This window comes from Periplaneta americana, chromosome 4 (genome assembly GCF_040183065.1).
Source record: "Periplaneta americana isolate PAMFEO1 chromosome 4, P.americana_PAMFEO1_priV1, whole genome shotgun sequence".
NCBI classification, from domain to species: Eukaryota; Metazoa; Arthropoda; class Insecta; order Blattodea; family Blattidae; genus Periplaneta; species Periplaneta americana.
In genome coordinates, this window is record NC_091120.1 from 182775472 (window position 1) to 182798197 (window position 22726).

The following is a 22726-nucleotide window of genomic DNA, read 5'->3' on the forward strand; positions in this document are numbered from 1 at the left end:
GATAATGAAAGATCGCAACTCAATAACTGCATCTGCAACATCAGGAGGACATAAGCCCAGGAAAGTGAAGTGTGGTAAACATGAGAACTTGGAGAACACACAACTGGCAAACAACTATAAATGACTTATTTAGAAAGAATTAAGTACAGCAAATGTCTTTGACGTACAGTACAGTAATTACATAATGGAGTAATACTGTATTACCTTTCATGAATCATGTACTTCAATAAAGAAACATGCTAATAGATACTGTATGTAGGTCAAAATTAGAAAACCAGCATAATACGTGCTCCTGGTTAATATGTGGTTTACACACAGTCCCTTGAACAGCATCTTATATGGGTTTTATTGTACTTGAACAAAATTGAAAAATTTTTTTTTCACCACTTCGTCCATTGTGCAGTGTTCAGAAAGAAATGGATCACGATAGGTCTAGCCCTTTCCTCTAAATCCACTGTGTGCGACAATGTAACAATTTTATGTTGACAAATCCTGTAATCTTTAGCACGTATGCTCATTGGTGTAAATAAATAAACTACTTGCAGAGCAAGCGAGTTTATGGCTTTATTGCCAAGAACTCAGCATATGACAACAACTTAAAAAAATTCACTATTTCATCGCACTGTTTAAAAATGTTAAATGTTATGTTTTATTTAACGATGCTCGCAACTGCAGAGGTTATATCAGCGTCACCGGATGTGCTGGAATTTGTCCCGCAGGAGTTCTTTTACATGCCAGTAAATCTGCTGACATGAGCCTGTCGCATTTAAGCACACTTAAATGCCATCGACCTGGCCCAGGATCGAACCCGCAACCTTGGACATAGAAGGCCAGCACTATGTCAACTCGCCAACCAGGTCGACTCGCACTGTTTAAAACGGTAATGAGACAATTCAGGCAAACTGGGAATTCGAATGAAAAAAAATCTTTTTCAGACATAACATATTTATTCATTATTATTGTAAGAGATAGATAAGACTCTAATTTTAAATATCCTAATGTTTTATTATCAAAAGGAAAATATTTTACAAGTTTTATGGGCAATGAATCTAAGTGGTCTTAGCCAGATAATGTGTAGTCCTTGTTCCCCTAAAGTTTGCAGTACTTACTGATAAAGAGATCAACCATTAATGTATGTTTCAAAAGGAGCAATTGTTGAAATATTTTGAGAGCCTGCATTGTTAATTCCAGAGCTCCAGGTTGAAGGATCATTTTACTCTGTACTCTGACATTTATTTTAAGTAGATTGGGTGGGTTAATAACAATTAGCAATCTTAAAGGCCCATTCACAATGAAAATTAAACATAAACATAACGTAAGCATAAAACCTTGTGTCCATGTTATTTAATGAAAGCATTCACAATGAATTACATAAGCATAAACTTAATCTTAATCATAAGACGTTAACATGAAAGTTTGCAAACTCCAAACTTTCAAGCTTATGTTTATGCGATTTGGAAACAGTACACAAGCGGAAAGCGTGTTTTCACTTTTTGTTTAACATCTCATGGGCTTTGCCTACAGGCAATATTTTGATCTATTGGCCGTGATGATAGCTAGGCGCGAAACATGGAATCATATGACGAAAAGTTGATTATTTTACATCTCCGTTTCTTTGATTTAAAGTATTGAAAGCCATATACTGATGCCATTGTAGTTATTAGAAACATAAATTGAATAGATACATCGTCAGTCATTGTGCAATTCTCCATTTTTATGTAATAGATTCTGTAGTTTTGTTGATTCGGTATGTTTGTTTCCACACACGTGTTATGTTTACGTTATGTTTAATTTTCATTGTGAATGGGCCTTGGCTACTTAAGTTTGTGGCATATGTTTATGTGCTTATGTTAATGTTTACGTTATGTTTAATTTTCATTGTGAATGAGCCTTTACAGTGACTATTTTGATTTAGAAATGTCACAGTTGTTTTGAAACTAGAAAAATGAAGGACATTAACTCATCTGTAACATCCATGACAAAATGCGTGTAACATCTGTGACATGGAAGAAACAGCTATGAAATATTTACCGATTATGGCTTGTGAACTAATTAGATGCTATGAGAATTGCATAGCTCTCACATGGACACTATGAGAATGAATCTCCTTTTGCTTGAGACAGAGACCTGAGTTTTATACTTTTTGTTAATAAGGTGTGAATGAGTCCACAAATCTTGTAACATCCGTGACAGAACTTTATCTTTATTTTCTGCAATAATAATAATAGGCCTACATTTTATTCATTTTAGTCCATGATCTCCAACAGATTAGCTTGGTATTTAGAATCCTAAAATCTTTTATCACCAAGACAAGCCGGCTTTCGACAACTACACTCTACCAATGAACAAGTCATAAGCCTCGGCCAAGAAATAAAAGACAGTTTTAACAAAAAAGAAGATACCTTGGCAATATTTATTGACTTTCAGTTAGCGTATGACTCTGTTTGGAGAAATAAATTATTACTGAAACTCCAGAAATTAGGTATCTCCAGCAATATGTTCAGATGGATATCAGAATTCCTTAGTCAACGATTCATTGCCACTAAATTCAATAACTCACTTTCTAGTTACAGACAAACTTATCGAGGTCTACCTCAGGGCGCTGTCCTCAGTACAACTTTATTCGGTATTTATATAAATGACTTACCCTCCCTATTAGAGGAATCAAACATGAAAACAGCACTATTTGCAGATGATATAGTTTTGTGGACTTCCAGATCTTACAGACATAGAGACAAAATTCAAAATTCTGCTCTTAAAGCTCTAACTCAACTACATGAAAGGAATACATCAAATTTGATGAGACTCAATTTAAGCAAAAGTAACTACCAAATATTTTCACTTGGTAAAAAAGAAAGAGAATTCAATATCCAATACAATGGCCGGCACCTTCCTAGGACTTATGAATCCAAATATCTTGGAGTTATTTTCGATAGTAAGTTAACATGGAGCAACCATTTGAAATACATTTCCGAAAAAGCTCGTAAAAGATTCTCCCTTCTAAAAAGACTAGCAGGAAAGAAATGGAGATGCTCTAGGAATACTTTGAACACTACATACAAAATGTTTATACAGCCAGAGCTGACATACTGCGGAGAAATTTTAATTACTTCACCTTTCATAAACGAAATAGAATATGTTCAAAACCAAGCTCTCAGACTCATCTTACTGGTGGAATCAAAACAACTCCAATAGATTCTATGAGATTCCTCACTAATATTAACAGTATCAAAATGACAATAGAAGAAAAAGCACTGATTCAATATGAAAAACTTATCAGATTACCAGGAAACAATTGGCATTCATACAGTCCTCTCTGTAGATTGAAAACTCAAAAAAGTTTCATATCCATTGTTCAAGAATTAAAACAGAAAATCAATATCCCGAATTTAAAAGAAAACTTACAGGTTAAACCAAACCCTTTAACTCTATTAAATATAGAATATAATCTAAATTTAACAGAAGAAATACTGAAATCAGAAGTAAACACTGAAATACTAAAACAATTGTCTTTAGAGACAATTAATATTAGGTACCCTCCACAAAACTGTCTTCATTTATACACTGACGGATCCTTGATCTCCAGAGAACAAGGTGCCGGTGCAGGTGTTACGTGCTGTCTCTTCTCACTTTATAGATCTCTTGGGTATGGAACAACAAGTTTTGATGGAGAAATCATTGCAATAAGTGAAAGTCTCAGGAATCTTCTATGCCACATCAATAAATTTAAGAATGCAGTTATATTGTCAGACTCCAAAGTAGCTATTCTATCAATAGTCTCTAAACACACACCTTCCTCTCAAACAGCAGAAATAACTAAAATGCTCTCTCAATTAATATCACTCAATAAAAGAATTGCATTCTAATGGATACCATCCCATTGTGGAATCCTGGGAAACGAGAATACAGATGCTTTAGCAAAGGGCAGCACTGCTACTTACAGACCTGTTACTAAATCTACGTATTACTCTGTGAAAACATTTATTAAATCTACATACTTAGACTTCAACAAACAAAATTTGATAACACAATCTCAAGGGGAAAAATGGAACTCTCTGCATCATAATCCACAGTTAATTACCACGAAAATCGTCTGTAGCTGCATTTAGATTGGCAACAGGCCATGATTGTTTGGCCAAACACCTGCATAGAATTGGAATATATCAGGCTCCTAACTGCCCATTGTGCTACTCAAACCAAGAAATGGATTCGGAACACCTCAAAATCTGTGCTTCAGTGTCTGGCCATGATAATATCTTTGAAAAATATTGGAGTGCAAGAGGTCAAATGACTTTATTGTCAAACGCCTGGCATTAGAAAACAACAAAAACAACATTTTATTGAAACAACTTTTTTCTGTAAAATAATACTGATCTTCTAAATTGATTCATAGTAATAAAAGTTAACAAAAGTAACTTCATTTTCAATATATAGAATTGGAAAATAGTAAAACTGTAACATCCGTAACAACTGGAATGGCTGTAGGATATGAAAAGCAGTTAAAAAAAAAAAAATATATATATATATATATTTTTTTTGGGTAGGCCTAAAACTTTTTTGCCAACCTTGAGGCCGTGGGATTTGGCAAAGTTAGAGTGAGTGGATAGCTAAGTGACATGAGCTGGATTAGATGAGTGGATAGCTAAGTGACATGAGCTGGATTAGATGAGTGGATAGCTAAGTGACATGAGCTGGGTAAGATGAGTGGATAGCTAAGTGACATGAGGTGGGTTAGATGAGTGGATAGCTAAGTGACATGAGGTGGGTAAGATGAGTGGATAACTAAGTGACATGAGGTGGGTTAGATGAGTGGATAGCTAAGTGACATGAGGTGGGTTAGATGAGTGGATAGCTAAGTGACATAAGGTGGGTTAGATGAGTGGATAGCTAAGTGACATGAGGTGGGTTAGATGAGTGGATAGCTAAGTGACATGAGGTGGGTAAGATGAGTGGATAACTAAGTGACATGAGGTGGGTTAGATGAGTGGATAGCTAAGTGACATGAGGTGGGTTAGATGAGTGGATAGCTAAGTGACATGAGGTTGGTTAGATGAGTGGATAGCTAAGTGACATGAGGTGGGTAAGATGAGTGGATAGCTAAGTGACATGAGGTGGGTAAGATGAGTGGATAGCTAAGTGACATGAGCTGAATTAGATGAGTGGATAGCTAAGTGACATGAGCTGGATTAGATGAGTGGATAGCTAAGTGACATGAGCTGGGTAAGATGAGTGGATAGCTAAGTGACATGAGGTGGGTAAGATGAGTGGATAGCTAAGTGACATGAGGTGGGTAAGATGAGTGGATAACTAAGTGACATGAGGTGGGTTAGATGAGTGGATAGCTAAGTGACATGAGGTGGGTAAGATGAGTGGATAACTAAGTGACATGAGGTGGGTTAGATGAGTGGATAGCTAAGTGACATGAGGTGGGTTAGATGAGTGGATAGCTAAGTGACATGAGGTGGGTTAGATGAGTGGATAGCTAAGTGACATGAGGTGGGTAAGATGAGTGGATAGCTAAGTGACATGAGGTGGGTAAGATGAGTGGATAGCTAAGTGACATGAGGTGGGTAAGATGAGTGGATAACTAAGTGACATGAGGTGGGTTAGATGAGTGGATAGCTAAGTGACATGAGGTGGGTAAGATGAGTGGATAGCTAAGTGACATGAGGTGGGTAAGATGAGTGGATAGCTAAGTGACATGAGGTGGGTAAGATGAGTGGATAGCTAAGTGACATGAGCTGGGTTAGATGAGTGGATTAGATGAGCTGATAGCTAAGTGACATGAGGTGGGTAAGATGAGTGGATAGCTAAGTGACATGAGGCGGATTAGATGAGTGGATAGCTAAGTGACATGAGGTGGGTTAAATGAGTGGATAGCTAAGTGACATGAGGTGGGTAAGATGAGTTGATAGCTAAGTGGCATGAGGTGGGTTAGATGAGTGGATAGCTAAATGACATGTAGACAAGGATGTGACAAAGTTAGAGTGGGTGGAGCACATAAGAATAGCACATCTGAACAAAGTTGGTGCTGCTAAAGTGAACAAATAGAAAATATATAAATAAATTTAACAATGGTCATACTTTCGTACCTGTTGCAAACTTTCCAGAAACTCAGGTGTAACATATTTATCACTGAAAGTTACAAAACCACATAAATCGACCTCTGTCGGGAAATGAAGTTTCGATTGACTGTGACACCTCTCTTGTTCATCGGCTGGCAGACTGTAACATTCTTCATCTAATTCTATGCTGAGCCCCACAACCAACAAGGCACCATCATGCATCAAGCCATATAAATAGCCCGTGCACTCAGATTTAACAGTCTTCAGTCTCTGGAATAAAAAGTTAGTGCAACAATTAAAAACCTTCACACATACTTTAAATTACGACTTAGTAGGCCTAACTAATAGTGTACTGGACATCAATGGCAATGTCATTCTCGAAGGTGGTAGATAAGCGAAGCCAAACTTGGAGAGAGCTTGTGCTGCCAATATGGTGTACGCATGTTAAGATTGCATTTTATGAATATACGAGCAAGAAACCATTCTTCATGACTAGGCCTAACTTATATTTGTAACACAAGCCATTGAAGAAAATAAAAAAAGTATAGCCTCCTTTAGGGTAGCTTTTCTGGAAAAATACCAAAAAAAAATATACCCCTCCCCCCACCCAATTGAAGGTATTAAGCACATAATATACAGAACCTTGATATTCCTTAGATCCAACATAGATCTTTATCAGACTAGATCAGATATACATTCCTTCAACACTAGAAATAAAGATAAATTAGATTACACAAGGTGCAGATTGAGTGTGAGCTCAAATACCTGCTTTTTTAATGGCATAAATATATTTAATAAGTTACCATTGGAGGCGAGAAAGTTACCAATAAATAGGTTTAAGTCCTGCATACATAGATGGTTGATGAACAGACCTTTTTATTCAGTGAATGAATTCATGGAGTGTGATGTAAATATTGTATTTTAGAAATGTAACCCTTTCTTTATATTTTAATTTGTCTCTTTGTACTTTAATTATACCTTTTGTCCTTATATAAATGTGTTAACCTACAGCATACTCTGTATATCTCACAGTGTTTGTTTTGTTTATTTCTCAGTGTTCGTTTATTTGACTATGTATGTTTATTTGCTTATAATTATTTGTTTACTTGTCTATATTTATTTGTGCTAAGTTTGTTTCCGCATGTGTGAGTGTGTGGTATTATCGAACCTGACGATGTCATATCCAGGCCTTGTACACTGGTTTCTGACAAATAAATATTATTTGAACGCATAGTCTCTTGTAAATTCAATTGTATTATCAAGGCCTAAAAACAAATCACGGGTCAAAGGGAAAAACACGTTTAGGCCTATTCCAAATTTAATAATTGCTATATTTTAATTCAGTCTGGCAGTTGAAGTTGAGATCTTTAAGATCACAAACTGTTAGTCCTGCAAGCCTGTGAACGCTCTCCTGAAAAATTTGCATAATGTGACTAAACGTGTTTTTCCCCTGGACACTTCAAATACATCTCAAAACTGGAAGAGAAATGAAACAGATATTTTTCACGTTCCTCGTCCTTAACATCACTTTGTCTTAAGTAACCCTGTTACATACCTCCACCTCATGTCACTTAGCGCTTATCCCCTCATTTAACATATGACCCATAACGAAACGCAAATCCGACGTCAGTCCCGTATGTGGTGTGAGAAGATATCTAAGATTGGCCAAATATTGTAACAAATTATTTCACCAATCCCAGAAAACTTATGCTATTAGCTTATTTATATTGGTTCACGCATATTGAAATACAGTACGGTAAAATGCGTATGTTTCAGAAGCATGGTTGGTTATCCACATTATTATAATACATAATTATATACAGAAAGTGAATAAAATGCTAGTACTGTAACTATACAGTAGAGCTGATTAATTATTGTTATCCAATCTATTTATCTGAACTCCAGTTACTCAAAACACCACACAATTTAAAACTCACATCAATAACATTACTCGCTATCTTCAGACGTGGAGGCATTTTGTGCAACTGCATTACCAACCTGACAATATGACACTCGAAGTACAATAATATATTTTATTATTTTCTGCATTAATATTCTGTAAATATTTTGAACATTTCCGAAAATAAAACTTATGGTCTTTAAATTTAAGTCAATATGCAGAAATAAAATGCAAATAGGAAAATTAATCCCTAATTTCTACTTGAATAAATTAATACAAATCATAACACCAAAGCTAAACTTAAGGGTTACTTAATAATTAATTATCTACAAATATTATAAATATAATATTTTAAATCATAAATCAACACAGCACCAAAACAAATGCAAAAAATGCAGGTAAGGAAGATTAACATTGCTTTAGGAATTATTTTGTTAAGTTGAAGACCATGGCATATGGTATTAAGCCTGCCATCTATTGGAGAGTATATATATTTGTAACGCGCTGCACGGCCGACCGCGCTGAGACTCAGGCTCCTGTCGATGAGGTCCCACAGAGGACTCATTGTATGACAGAGGCGGCTCATGTCAGATAAATTATTCAGAACTTAAACATTGAAGACTGTGCAGAAGATGCTGCAATTGATTACCTAACATGCATTTAACACCGAATTTTTAGGTCTCAAATTTATTCCCACTACCGCAGCAGAAATCATGCATATGATAAAACAACTAAAAACAAAATATTCCCCTGGATGGATTTGAGGGAGGTGGGATATTATAGTATGGACTGGATTAATCTTGCTGAGGATAGGGACCGATGACGGGCTTATGTAAGGGCGGCAATGAACCTGCAGGTTCCTTAAAAGTCATAAGTAAGTAAGGCAGACAGAAGGTCTAATAGTTGGCCAGAGAATATAGGAAGTTACTTGTATTATACTATAACCAGTATTGAGTCCCGCCAATGTAAGGATTATATTTTTTGTGCTCTTCAGCATTATAAACTGAGTTATCTAGTTCTTGCATTTAGCTAAGGATTTCATGATGTTGGCAAATTGCTTAATTATGCAGATTTATTTTATTGGTGGCATACTAAATATAGGCAAATCTATTAATTTCTAAAAGTTTATTTTGTAAATAATGATGGTGAACTTACTCCAAAATAGTTTACAAACGAAAACATTTTATCATTGAAATATTTACTTTATATTTTCATATTTTTCCAAACCAAATGTCTTACCTTAGCAAACTTTTCTTCACAGTAAACCGGCTTTTAGTCATTAAACATGAAATAACACGATATTTAGCCCAAAGCAGAACTATTTACAATGCTCGAAACTGTGAAAAGAATAACAAGTATGTTTATTTTTAAGTTCCTCGTATACAAAGCTATAGTGGCAATATTGTGAAAAAGAAAGAGTATGTCTAACTTCAATGAGCGGCAGAAGTGAAATTTCTTAATCTGTAAATATATATTAATAAACAGGGTGCGAATTTAGATTTCTGATGAAGATGGGATAGAATCCTGAGATAGAGAATACCTAGTTGGCGTTGGACCTCAGACTCATTTCGCCATCAGTAATTCATCATCATGCATACAACAGCCTGGATTAAGTTCACGGTGCGGCGTGCTGAACATTACAAGCATCCAACCATACCGGAATTTCTCAAACTAAACGTATTTACGTATTGCATCACTTGCATCACTCCTCTTGTCTTAATACACACAGTGTTCTAGTGATATGTTCTACTGGGTGTTCATTTCAAAGTGTGTCATGACGTCACTGTTGTTGGGTCACCGATTTGAAGCGAGTTTCAGTTCATATGTTAGAGAAGTTGCCTATTATTTAAAGCGTTCTTCAATCTGAACTTGAGAACGTGTACGGTATAACTTGAACGTCGTAGCAACAGATGGCGGTCTGTACGGTCTGTGTGCTACCATAACCTCTTTCGAACTGTGTTTTGCGCAGCCAAGTCGTACGCAGGGTATTTGTTATCATCGGTTGCGTACGGTAACATTCCACAACACAAATCAAATGCTCCGTGTCCATGTTGACCGTCGAAGTTAATGTCAACAAATACGTAAGTAATCGTCTTAACCCTCTCCCCATATCCCGACAGTACGTATTTCCAAACAGTTCACATTCCTGCCACTACCGGCGTTACCGTACGTATCGGTACGTACTTTTCAGAATGAACGCCGTACTTGCTAGACAACTTCTCTGCCTCATAGTTTATACACCTCTGCGGAAGTGTAGGAAGATTGAATTCTCTAGGATCATCGGCTAGCCACATGACGGCATACAGCGAGTCATGACACACTTTGAACTGAACACCCAGTAGTGATATTTAACTTATTTTATCTTTTTGTTTTCATATTTCCCGATCTGTATTTTACAGAATGTTTACTTTAACCACTCATTACCCATTTTTGATTTACACCACTTCTGCTCTGAAAATAAAATTAGGCCTATATTTTCTGAGTTAATTGAAGTTACAATTTTTTCAAGAAAATTGTGTGTTCATTTATTTGTTCTCACCTACGTCATATTAAAAGTAAGTGCATGTAAATTACGTATTATATAGGTAGGAGAAGTTAAAATTAAGCTTATGTGTGAAAACTGGAAATGTAATGTAAAATGCGGTAAACTTGCCATAAAAATTTAAACCATAACATCAGCACAATTTGTGACTCAAAATAATAAAGGAAATACCGGTTCTTAAGAAATGGAAAAATAATGAACTTCATATTAATGTTTAAATCATCCCCTTTTCTTTATTTTCAAGTTTACCTCAGCGGCCGAGTTTACCCCAATTTGCGGTATTGAAAATAGTTAATTTCTCAGGAAATAGGGAGGGGAGTTCACCACGCGATGTACCCTACGAGATATGCCCTTCAATTTTGAAGCTACTAATTTTTACTCTTCTCACAGAAAATACAAAGTTCCAATGATTCATAAATATATTTAGGAATGAATTGAATTCACCGACCACGCACGAACAATTATATTATTTCAAACCATGATACGTGATCAGGGCCATGATTCAGTTGCAAGGAGCAGAAAGAATTACGTTTATTCCCAGCTTCTGAAACCTGTAGATTAACTGCGTGTGAAATTCTTCCAGGATTCTAAAGTAGAATTAATAAAAACCATATACACTTATTGTATAGCATAAAAAATATAAAATAAATTACGCAAAACCCGTTTTCTGATGTGTTATCATATGTCGTGTGCACACTTCTAACTTGCCTGCCGCTAGATGGCTACTGTCGCGCTAGCTGTCAAATGTTAGCATATTTTATACGTATGAGTTGCGTGACTGTATCTATTAGATTGTAATGTATATGCCTAATATGTGGCAACGGAAAAATCCCGAGAAAAACCCCAACCTTGTTCGTCACAATTCTCTCGGGGGGGGGGGGGGCGGAGTTTCGCGTTGTGGTCATAGTCTGTATATGAGTTGCGCGGAAACATCTAAGGCAGACGTTCTCAACCTGGTGCTCGCGAGCACCACTGTGCTCTTTTAATGATATTTGGTGCTCTTGTCATGAGAGTAAAAAGTGCTCGCGAGCACGAACGTTCCTGAGGTCCTTTTTTGAATGCAAACTTTGTTGTACGAGCTGGAACAAATGAGCCGTTCAGAGCAGAAGTGGTGTAAGTCAAAATTGGGTAATAAGGTTTAAAGTAAAAATTCTGTAAAATATAGCGCAAAGTAGCAATTATTATGTGTTTCGTGATATCCACTGTCTACTAATAGTTTAAATAAATTGAATATTAATTGCTACTTTGCGCTGTATTTTACAGAATGTTTACTTTAACCCTCATTACCCATTTCTGACTTACACCACTTCTCTTCTGAACGGCTCAAATAATGTTCCCATCCACCCATTATATTGCTTTAGCAACCTTACAGGCTTTCTCATATTTCATACTGTATAATCCCTTTCAATTCTGTGTGGACTTAATCAGAAAAATCAAGATAATTTTGCTGCTCGTGAAGAGCTTCAATTGATAGTCTCTAGTCCTCCTTGGCGCTGAAATATTTGTTTTAAAAGGAGAAATAAAATTCACTATCTTCAGGAAGCGGAAGATACAAAAAGGTTCTAAATACTACGGGGTGTTTCTCTCGCAAATGTGAAGCTTTGTTCGGTACGACATATCTATGCCAAAGAAAAGAAAAAAAAAGAAAAAGGGAAAAGGGAAAAGGGGAAAGGGAAAAGGGAAAATGGAAAAGGGAAAAGGGAAAAGGGAAAAGGGAAAAGAAAAGAGAAAGGAAAGGAAAGTAGAGAAGAGAAGAGAAGAGAAGAGAATAGAAGAGTAGAGAAGAGAAGAGAAGAGAAAAGAAAAGAAAAGAGAAAAGAAAAGAAAACTTTCTCACTTATGAAATACCTCCATAAGTAAGCGAGATCACGATTAATTTATTGATTCATATCTAAGCAGCTTATCCTTGGACACCACTGAAGTTTTGAATAACACTGAAGTTCAAGGATCTCATTAACACGGTCATTGTTTTAAAAATGCAAAATTTAGGTATTTGTTATGTAATTTAATCATGTATTCATATATTAAACCTGTTGGACTTCACGTTGCTCGCTCAGTTAGTATTACATGTGAGTAGCGCTCACTATCTTAAAAAGGTTGAGAACCCCTGATCTAAGATAACACAACATGAGTTGCGCATAAATAGAACGAAAATGTGCTTATGAACTGTGCGAAGTGGTCACGGGTAAGCGCGCACTGAAAATGCAAACTCCAGCAATTTAATGTAGGGTAAACATTGTTAATTTCGTGACAGTGGTTATTTCGTGATACTTTTTCTTTGCTCTTTCGTGAACTAACCAATGATGTTACGAGATTAAAATTTCCTCCAAGGGATTGCATATGGTGTCCGGTTTCCAGAAACATACAGCTACGCTTTGTGTGACTATTGTAGCTGCTTCAGTGAGCTTTTATGTTTGGAGAGAGCAAGTTATCGTCGATTTCTCAGGCGTAAAAACGTTGTGGATGTTTGTAATTACATTACAGGCTTATTACTAAAGGTAAGCATATGATATTTGGTACAAATATTTATTATATCTTAATGAAATTTTAGGAAATGTTTTTGGAATTTTAGATACAGCTGTAGCCACCTTATAGGTTTAGCTTTACTGATACAAATCTTAGTTGTTTGAGGCGAAATTTTGTTGAGTATTAAGCGTTACATTATATACTATTTTAAAAATTATATTACAATACGAATTTTAGAAATCTGAAGATAAGATGTGATAACAAAAAAGAAAAGGGGGACGCAATGGCTTCAGTGTAGCTTCTGTTTGATTTGTTATCACGCTAAGTGCCAATGATCAGTGCTAGATGACTTACTTGCAAGAATTGTGACAGAAGATGAAACATGGCTCCACCATGGAGTTGCATCATGCAAATTCACCAAAGAAATAGAAATTCAAAAGTGCACCTTCGGCAGGAAAAGTTATGGCTACTGTGTTTTTCGATTCAGAAGGACTCTTGCTTATGGACATCATGCCACACGGAACCACCATTAATTCTGACGCGTATGTGGCAACTCTCAAGAAACTTCAAGCACGACTCAGTCGTGTTCGATGACATCGGGAGAAGCAGGATGTTCTGCTATTACACGACAACGCACAGCCATATGTCAGTCACAAGACCACAGACCAGTTCAGAAAATTCGGATAGACAACATTGAAACATCCGCCTTACAGTCCTGAACTGGTACCGTGCGATTACCATCTCTTTGATAAACTGAAGGATCCCTTCATGGAACGAGGAGGTAAGAAGATGACTCCCTTGTGCACGCTGCTAAAGTGTGGCTCAGACGTGTTGGTCCTGACTTTTACTTTGCTGGTCTGTAGGCCCTCGTTCCTAGATTACGCAAGGCAGTTGAAAGGGAAGGGGATTATGTGGAAAAGTGACATTTTGTTCCTAAGGGATGTATCTACATTCTGCGAAAATAGTAAAGCTGTAGGATAAAAATATAATTTTTAAACAAATGTTACGCATTACTTTGATTTGATTTCATTTCGATTTGAAACTTTTGGAGTTACCCTAGTAATATAGGCTATAGTAAAGTCCGTAATAAAAGTGTTCACCCTTTCAAGGCAAAGAAGATCCCTTTTCAATTGCAATTTTTACTTTTAGTTCATTCTTATTATGTTTTGATATGTATTTCTTTGTTTTCTTGCTATGAATATTAGACGGAATTACTATGTTTGAAGTCTTGTAACAATAAATGAGAATTTCATTTGACTTTAATGAACTTTTCCACAATTCTTCTACCTCTCACGAAATTATCAATGTAATATCACGAAATTATCAAGGTTATCACGAAATAACCAACCCTTTAGCTTAAGTTGTAAAAGTGGTTTTTGGCACTTGTTCAAGAACGTGTCCAATCTTTTATGTCTCCAAATTTGTACAGCAAAGTATCGTCTTTTAGATGAAAAAGTCGGAATAAGGATATATTTATAGATTTGCATTTTACATTAATTTTCATGAAGTTATCACGAAATTACCAATGTTTACCCTATAGAGGCTAACTTAGAACTTCTAGGCTTAGGACTAGTAGTTTCATAAACAAAATAAAAATGTTCAAGAAACTGACGGTTTAAATATTGCATATTATGCAAGAGAGCGCATGTTTTTTAAACTGACATTATAACGGTAATATTATCTATCTACTTCGCTCTAGTAGATGACGCAATAGTAAGCACATTTCTTTCACGGTTAATCTCCTGGTTGGAGAACAGTATGAATTAATGTCTTACTGTTTATGCATAGTTTATAATGTGACCAACGAGTAACTCGTTGAATACAAAGACGTTTTATACAGGGACATCATTTTATTTTTACTTCAATTTTTATTGTACCTGAGTTTTTGAATGTACTTCACTCCCACCCCTTCTACTAATGAAGTTCAACCGTCCTCCACACAGAATCAAGACCGCATATAGTAAACAGCACTGAGTTAGTGAGTATAGTACGTTCCAGAAATATGTTCGCGTTTTCCAGTGACGAAAGAGTTTCAATATTGAATCTTATTTTCGCACAGGTACTGTCGTCCGTTTGTCTACGTCGTATCCCGATTTCCCCCACCTGCTTCTGTTCACCCCTGTGTAAAATCTGGGCTGTCTTATCCTTTTCTGAAAACATTAATTTCTGTTAGGAATTGAACGTTTACGTAATATTATACAACTGTTTAAAATAATTTAAATAAAAGGGTCTCGTTAAGTAATTAACTGTCACGTGATTTCTCCCCTTTCTACGATCCTACGGCATAACCACTTGGACGGACAGTAGATAGCATGTCTGAGTAATTTTATCTGTGCGAGTCGGGCAGAAGTGAAGATTGAATTTACAGTACGTAAGGTACTCTTTTATAGAGTAGGTACAGAATTACTTCAACATAAGTTACTAGTACAAAGGACGAAACTGTAAATTGGAATTAGATGTAATAGTCTATAGTACGATAATATGCACAAAAGAACTGAAGCCTGTATCGAAATGAACGGCCACCATTTTAAAAAATGTGTTTAAATATTCATATTATGATTTTTTTTCAATTTAACTTCTTTCTCTATATTGTACGCTAATGTGCTGTAGACAGTATAATATGCACTGCATAATGAATACGTTCGCATGGATAACTCAGTTCGTGAGTAAAAACACTTATTCTTAATACAGTACTGTATTTTGATTAAACACAAACCTAATGAAAATTATCGAACTCAAAATCGCGATATTTCCTAGTTTACATAAATGGATGAACTACTTTTCTTCCCTCCTATACCTAGTAAAGTAATTTGTTTGTGTTTTACGCCAGTATCATCGAACTACAGTCATGGAAGGAGGTAGCAAACTGCGTTTCCGGTTCTCTAAACGTATAGCCAGGTTAATATTATAAATGTTAATAAAAATAAAATGATGTCCCTGTAGTTTTATAGTTGAATATGAGTATGTCGCAGTTTCGTTACGTGGACAGTAGGGGGCTCTAGTGTCGGTGCAGACATTCAGACGTCACTGAAGGAAGCAGACAGTACTATCGGAATCTTTTCGAAGACGCACTTCGGTCAGAAGCACTAGATTCTGAATGTGATGAATCCGAGCTGGAATGCAGACTGATGATATAAAATAAGATTTCTTAGGTCTTTACTGGGAGTAGGCTAACCTTGAGAGAGAGAAAAAGTCTTTCAGATATCCGAGCTCAAATGCAAGTGGAATAATTACCCAATATTAGAGATGCAATGGTATCAAATAAAACGACGTGATCATAGGCTTATATAAAAAGAAAGCTTCCTGTACGCCCTCCTCGGCAAGAATATTATTAGAATCGAATTCGAAAATGGGATATAGGTCGTCCTCGTACAACAGTGATGTCAAAGCATGCGCATTTTTCTCACCTTGACGTCGTGCGCGGGCATCAAGCGCTAGGTATGGAAGGAGCAAGGATTATGTATATGAATAAGCAGCCTGTTGTATTAAGAAAACAGTGGTATACAAACTTCAAACAGAACATGAAATTTTATGTCGTTATTTTATATGGCTATTTGCTGTTTGATATTATCTAGATTGTCTGTAAAACAAAGTACAAACACCAGTTTCGTAATATTGCAGTTAATAACATAATAAACAGTTAAGAAGGAATATTCACATAAATTTCAGAGTAATAAAACTATACAATATTAAGTGAATGAAACATCATTCATAAAGAAAGTGATATCACAAAGAAGGAGATTAAGTATGACATGGTAAGTTGGAATTGATATTGATGGTATCTTTAGCCTTATAAAAGTAATCAATAAATTAATCAAAATAACATTATTGTACAAAGCAAAGTTACCTAGGAATATGTTTTAACTGTAACTAATATTACACAACAAAACTCTTATCGCATTATGCTTTTAAGGTAATATTGGTGCGCAACTTCCTCTCATTAGAATATTAAATTATTTTCTCGAAATGTGCTGAATCTATAGAGCTGACGGTTTTACAACACATGGACACTATCTTTGTTTATGATGTAACAGTAGTTCCTTTGCTAATTCATTTTCCACGCGAATATTTTCAAAATGTTCAATACATATCTTTAGTAATACATACTTACTATATATTACATTTACAAAAACATTGTTTCAGTACCTGTAAGGCTACTAAATAAATATATCTGAAAATTTCACCTTTCTGTAAAAATACATCAAATATTCATATGTATGAGGTCTCACCCACCTCATTGAATATTGCATGACTAATATGAATTAGTCTATTGTATTATTGCTATTAAATACGAGGAAAAATCGTACCGGCACAGGGAATCGAACCCAGGAACTCTCAGTTCTGCGCGCTGAGCGCTCTTACCAACTGAGCCATGCCGGGACACGATCCACGGCGCCGGCCGAATAGCATTACGAGAGGGGTTCGGCCGGCGCCGTGGATCGTGTCCCGGCATGGCTCAGTTGGTAAGAGCGCTCAGCGCGCAGAGCTGAGAGGTCCTGGGTTCGATTCTCGGTGCCGGTATGAAATTTTTCTCGTATTTAATAGTAATTTCTGTAAAAAGTTGAGAAAATACTGCTTTTGAACAAACAGGAAACTCGTGAAAAATGAGCATTAAAATTGAATAATAAATTCTTATAATGCACTTATACTTCTCAGACAAATATAAAAATTAACATGGGTACAGTTTTAGTAAGTTTCCTTTATCCATTGATTCAGTGTTGGCCATCCCTGTATATAGCTCGACCAAGCGGCAATATACTACCTTTCCGTCTGTCTCTTTCCTTTCCACTGTAAAGCGCTCAGGCTCTCTTGAGCTCTAAAGCGCGCGCTTGTCCATATGGGCATCAGTTGACATGACTGTGGTACAAGATGCAGGTAACATTTTCCGGAATATAAATATTTGTATTTATGGGAAAATATCTTATTAATAGCAAATTCTTATTTCTTCTTCTTTTTCTCCTACCTTCTTATTATGGATTAAGTCTCATGGGAAAATGTTAAATTACTGTTATTTGTTAAGTGGCTTGCAGTACTGAGAAGTGTTCGTTAACGGGAATTTTAGTATATATAGCGATAGAGTTTTTTTTTTAAGTTGCAGAATCTTAATTCTGAAAAGAAAGTAAAATTTTTATTCACAAGCCGTCGATTTGAGAACTGAGAATTCGTGAGATGTAGGTACTGACGTTAAGAACACTGAACAGGCGTATTAGCCCATGTCAATAGGATGAAAATGGTTTTACATCCAATGTACCCATATGAAAAATCTTGGCATTCAAATGGATAATAATCTCAACTGGGACATGCAAATCACAGAAACCTGCAGAAAAGTATATTCTATTATTCATGTGCTAAAAAGGATAAATGTTCATCTTCCCTCTTGCTTAAAAAAGTCCCTTGTGCAGACCCTTGTATTTCCCTATTTTGACTATGCTGACATTTTACTGACTGACCTTTCCAGCGACAACAAAATGAAACTTCAACGTGCTCATAATTTGTGTGTACGTTTTGTAAGCAATGTTCGTAAATATGATCATATAACCCCATCCCTGGAAGCAATAGGTTGGCTTAAACTAGATAAGAAAATAAATTTACATTCACTTCTCTTTCTCTTCGAAATCTTGAACTCTTCTATTCTTTCGTACCTGTCGTCTCGCTTCACTTACCTTTCTTCCCACCACAATCTGAACACACGCTCTCGCCATGAAACAATACTAACAATACCATCCCATCGAACCTCCTCATACTCATCCTCTTTCACAATAGCCCTGCCAAGACTCTGGAATTCGTTACCTGCTAGCATCAGGGACTGTCGAAATAAAATTCAATTCAAACGCAAACTTACTAGGCACTTGGTCAGTAATTGAGACTCGTTCAGACATGGTTTCTTGTAAATAGTTCTTTTAATCTACCACAAAATATCTCAATATCCGGTAATTTCATCACTATAGAATTTTGTTATTGTAGGTTTAATTTGTAATTTAGTAAATACAAAAATATTCTTTGTTCTTAACTTCTATGATAAAATGTCTAGCTTTCATTAATCAGGTATTCTTGTCGTACTTTAATTTTTATTGTAATTGTAATTGTAAATTTAATATTAATTGTAATCTTATTGTTCATGTTATAGTTGTAATCCCCTGGTAGAGGGGCAGAGAAGGCCTGACGGCCTTATCTCTACCAGGTTAACTAAATAAATCTAATCTAATCTAATCTAATCTAATGAATGTCTCATATTTCTAATTTACTTCCAGGAATCTCAATCTCGGAATATGATCGACGCCTGTCGCCGGATATCACGCTCCACGCTTGTTGTGCTGTTATTTCTGGGACTCACTGTAGTGAAAGGGGCGCCTGAGGAGTACGACTTCATCATTGTGGGAGCAGGTGCAGCAGGATGCTTACTAGCGGCTCGTCTCTCCGAGGTTCCAAACTGGACCGTCTTACTCCTGGAAGCTGGTGGACCCGAAACTTTCATCCAGCAAGTTCCTTTGTTCTCGCCATTGTTCACCAAAACGCCTGCGAACTGGGGATACAAAGCAGAGAAGAACGCTTCCTTCGGACTAGGCATGAAGGGAGGTCGTATGATTTGGCAACAAGGTAAAGGTATTGGGGGAGGCAGCGTGCTCAATGACATGATGTATGCCCGCGGAAACAGAAAAGATTTTGACCATTGGGAGGCTCTAGGAAACACTGACTGGGGATATGAGAAAGTCTTGCATTATTTCAAAAAATTTGAGAGGATGGATATCCCTCAATACGCCAATGACACTAAATATCACTCCACTAAGGGAAGCATCCCCATTGACTATGCACCTTTTCATACTCCACTGGCAACAGCTTTCATAGAGGCTGGGAAATTGAAAGGTTATGCAAATAATGACTACAATGCAGAAAATCAGACGAGCTTTTCATATTCCCAAACCGTTATTATGAATGGTGCTCGAGTGAGTGCTAATAAAGCTTTCTTGGAGCCAGCAATGGGAAGAAAGAATTTACACGTCATGAAATGGAGTTCCGTTACAAAAATACTCATAGACAAAAATGAAATGAAGGCAATTGGCGTTGAATATAGACGTTTTTGGATGACGCGGCAAGCTATAGCCAAAAGAGAAGTGATAGTATCAGCAGGAGCTATAAATTCTCCGAAGTTACTGATGCTATCCGGACTTGGTCCCAAAGATCACCTGCAAGACAAAGGTATCCCAGTTGTGCACGACTCCAAAGTAGGCTACAACATGCAGGATCATTACACTTTCATAAATCTTTATTTTACTGTTAATGCAACCGTTGATCTTCAGGTCTACAATTATATGCACATATTCAAAGATTTTATCCAATATATCTTCAAGCGAGATGGTGGTTTTACTGTGCCGAGTGGATTTGAAGCCATGGCTTTTGTTGAAATTGAGTCGTCTTCAAATTATCCAGAAATAGAAATATATTTGGGAGGACTGTTACTGCCTTCAATTCCCTTTTACCTAAGTCCATTTGGGATACTCTCGGACAGTATGAACGAATTCTTTAAACCTTTGCAACAGAAGAGCGGTTTCACTATTTTTCCAATAGTTCTACGACCCTATAGCACTGGTAGGGTGATGCTCAAAGACAAAAATCCGAAAAGCAGTCCTCTGATCTATCCAAATTTCTTCTCAGATCCAAGAGATATGAAACTTCTGATAAAAGGTGTCAATATGACGCTAGAACTGGTGAAGTCTCCGCCGTTTGAGAAGTTTGGTGCTCAACTGTTCTCAGAGCCGTTGCCTCCCTGCAAATCTCACGAGTTTGGTTCGGATGCGTACTGGGAGTGTTGTGCTCGTCAAATGACTATAACAGTAGTCCATACGGCAGGGACGTGCAAGATGGGACCTGAGTCAGACCCGGACGCCGTTGTTGATCCCAGGTTACGATTCAGAGGAGTGAAAAATCTTCGAGTTGTTGATTCTTCTATCATGCCTTCTATCGTCTCAGGACACACATTGGCAACAGTCTACATGATCGCAGAAAAAGGTGCTGACATGATAAAAAGTGATTGGGGTGAGGAGATATAATGGAAATTATTCTTCTTTGGTTGGCTGTTTTAAGTGGAGAAGAACGGAAATAATTTCTTTGCTACGTCATGTAAAACAACACACGGAAAACCCAACGTACTGTAAAACAATGTACATAAAGATACAGAGTGTTTCATAATTCCTATTACACATTGCTAGAGGTTATAGTGGAACTTAGATAATGTTCTGATGTAGAACCCATGTCCGGAAACGTACCGTTTCAAATCTCCCGTTTAACTTAGGTCAACGAGCTTTTGCCTGTGTGTATTAAAAGAGCTGTTCGATGTTTGGTCGAAACGTTTTCGGACTGCAAGTGAAATGTGTTCTCTACAAATGTGTATGCAGCTATGCTGAACTGTGCCGTATTATTCAATGACTGAATGGCAAGCGAAGTTCGAAGCAGCACGTCAGACTGTAAGTGGAAGACACGTCACATCACGTGACTTAAGATGTCGCCGTTTGTTAATTTGGGTTGCCTACCGTCAAGCAGAAAATTTGAAGTCTTCATTCTTTTCATCTTTGTAGCACCGAAACGGTACGTTTTCGGACGGGAGTTCTGCATCAAAACTGAATCTACTAAGTCCCCTCTACAATCTCCAGAAGTGAAACACACTGTATAAATTCAAGAGAGAATAGCTTATTTTAATTTTGCGGACTAATTAGGAAATTTACCATTTTTCTCTGAATTATTACGATATAAGATTTTAGTCTTTCATGATGGTTGAGTTTTAATGAAAGTTCTGAGTTTTACAGCTGTGTTTTGGTTTGAAATAGAGTATCTGTATTTCTGTATATCTACATATATTGAGATGATACCTGTACGTAGCGTAATTCTTAGACTTTGGAGAAATTAATCTGAACACAAGGTTACAAAATCCGAAATTTTTTAATTGAATTGAATTGAAAGGGGGAGAATTTGGAGGGCAAATTTAAAAGGTAAATGGAGAATAACTAACCATAGACTTACTAAATAACCGCTAGACCGCTCACTGGCGCTAGTGTTATGCTCCCAAATTAAATAGCCGACGGGCGGCCATTTGTTTGGTTGAGCTGAATAAATACAGGCTCGTTCGTGTGCTGTTTTTTAATTGCAGCAATGAACAAGGATGTAAAGATAAAGAAGGAAGGAATGTTACATTTCACTTATTAGTTAATCTTTAATTTCTACTACGATTTTTGCCCCGAATTATGTTACAGAAGACAAACTATTATACAGACGTGGAAAAATTATTAGACTAAATTAATTATATGTGCAACGAAGCTGTATTTATCGGTAGAAATAATGAACAAAAATGTATTTTGCACAAATACAATGAACAGAAAATTGAGTCTTGAGGTTACTAATATTTTGTGAACATTCCCTTATTCTTTATTAACACGTTGATTTTGTCAGGGATGCTGGAAACCAAAGTTTGACACTTTCTTTGAATATCAGCATCATTTAGCCAGATATCAGACAGTGCTTAAATGAGTTCATGTTTTGTTGTAAGCCTCTTTTAGTTCACTTTCTTCTTCAACATGGATCACAGATTTTCAATTTCATTCATGTCCGGTCTTCTTGCAGGCCATGGAAGAATACCTTCTGCAGTATATAATTAAAACACCAGTAGTACAAACATAGCCAGAAAAAAATATACTTAACCATTGGAAAAATATACCAGAAGATGTAAACAGTCATATTTACAACAATAGAGACTCTGTGAAT

The 22726-nt window shown here is 36.4% G+C and overlaps 2 protein-coding genes across 3 annotated transcripts in view; one reads left to right on the plus strand and one right to left on the minus strand.

Moving 5' to 3' along the window:
* Ufsp2 (UFM1 specific peptidase 2) overlaps positions 1-8062 on the minus strand; it is a 49806-nt gene extending 41744 nt beyond the window's left edge. The window contains exons 1-2 of one of the 2 annotated variants that reach the window (XM_069824480.1): positions 8003-8062; positions 6093-6335 (exon numbers count right to left, since the gene is read on the minus strand). In XM_069824480.1, the coding sequence (XP_069680581.1) occupies positions 6093-6335; positions 8003-8056 (297 nt within the window). In that variant the 5' untranslated portion in view covers positions 8057-8062. Of the gene's footprint in view, positions 1-6092; positions 6336-7620; positions 7727-8002 lie in introns of those variants that run through there. The other variant, XM_069824481.1, reaches the window with a different exon arrangement.
* Positions 8063-12694: 4632 nt separating this feature from the next.
* Positions 12695-21579, plus strand: LOC138698503 (glucose dehydrogenase [FAD, quinone]-like). Its single transcript, XM_069824482.1, has 2 exons — positions 12695-13005; positions 19225-21579. The coding sequence occupies exon 2, from the start codon at positions 19243-19245 to the stop codon at positions 21019-21021; it is 1779 nt and encodes a 592-aa protein (XP_069680583.1). The 5' UTR covers positions 12695-13005; positions 19225-19242; the 3' UTR covers positions 21022-21579.
* Positions 21580-22726: the final 1147 nt, after the last annotated feature.

Bases quoted from the DNA above. Each gene is read 5' to 3' on its own strand.
- LOC138698503 (XM_069824482.1), top strand. From the start codon at position 19,243: ATGATCGACGCCTGTCGCCGGATATCACGCTCCACGCTTGTTGTGCTG.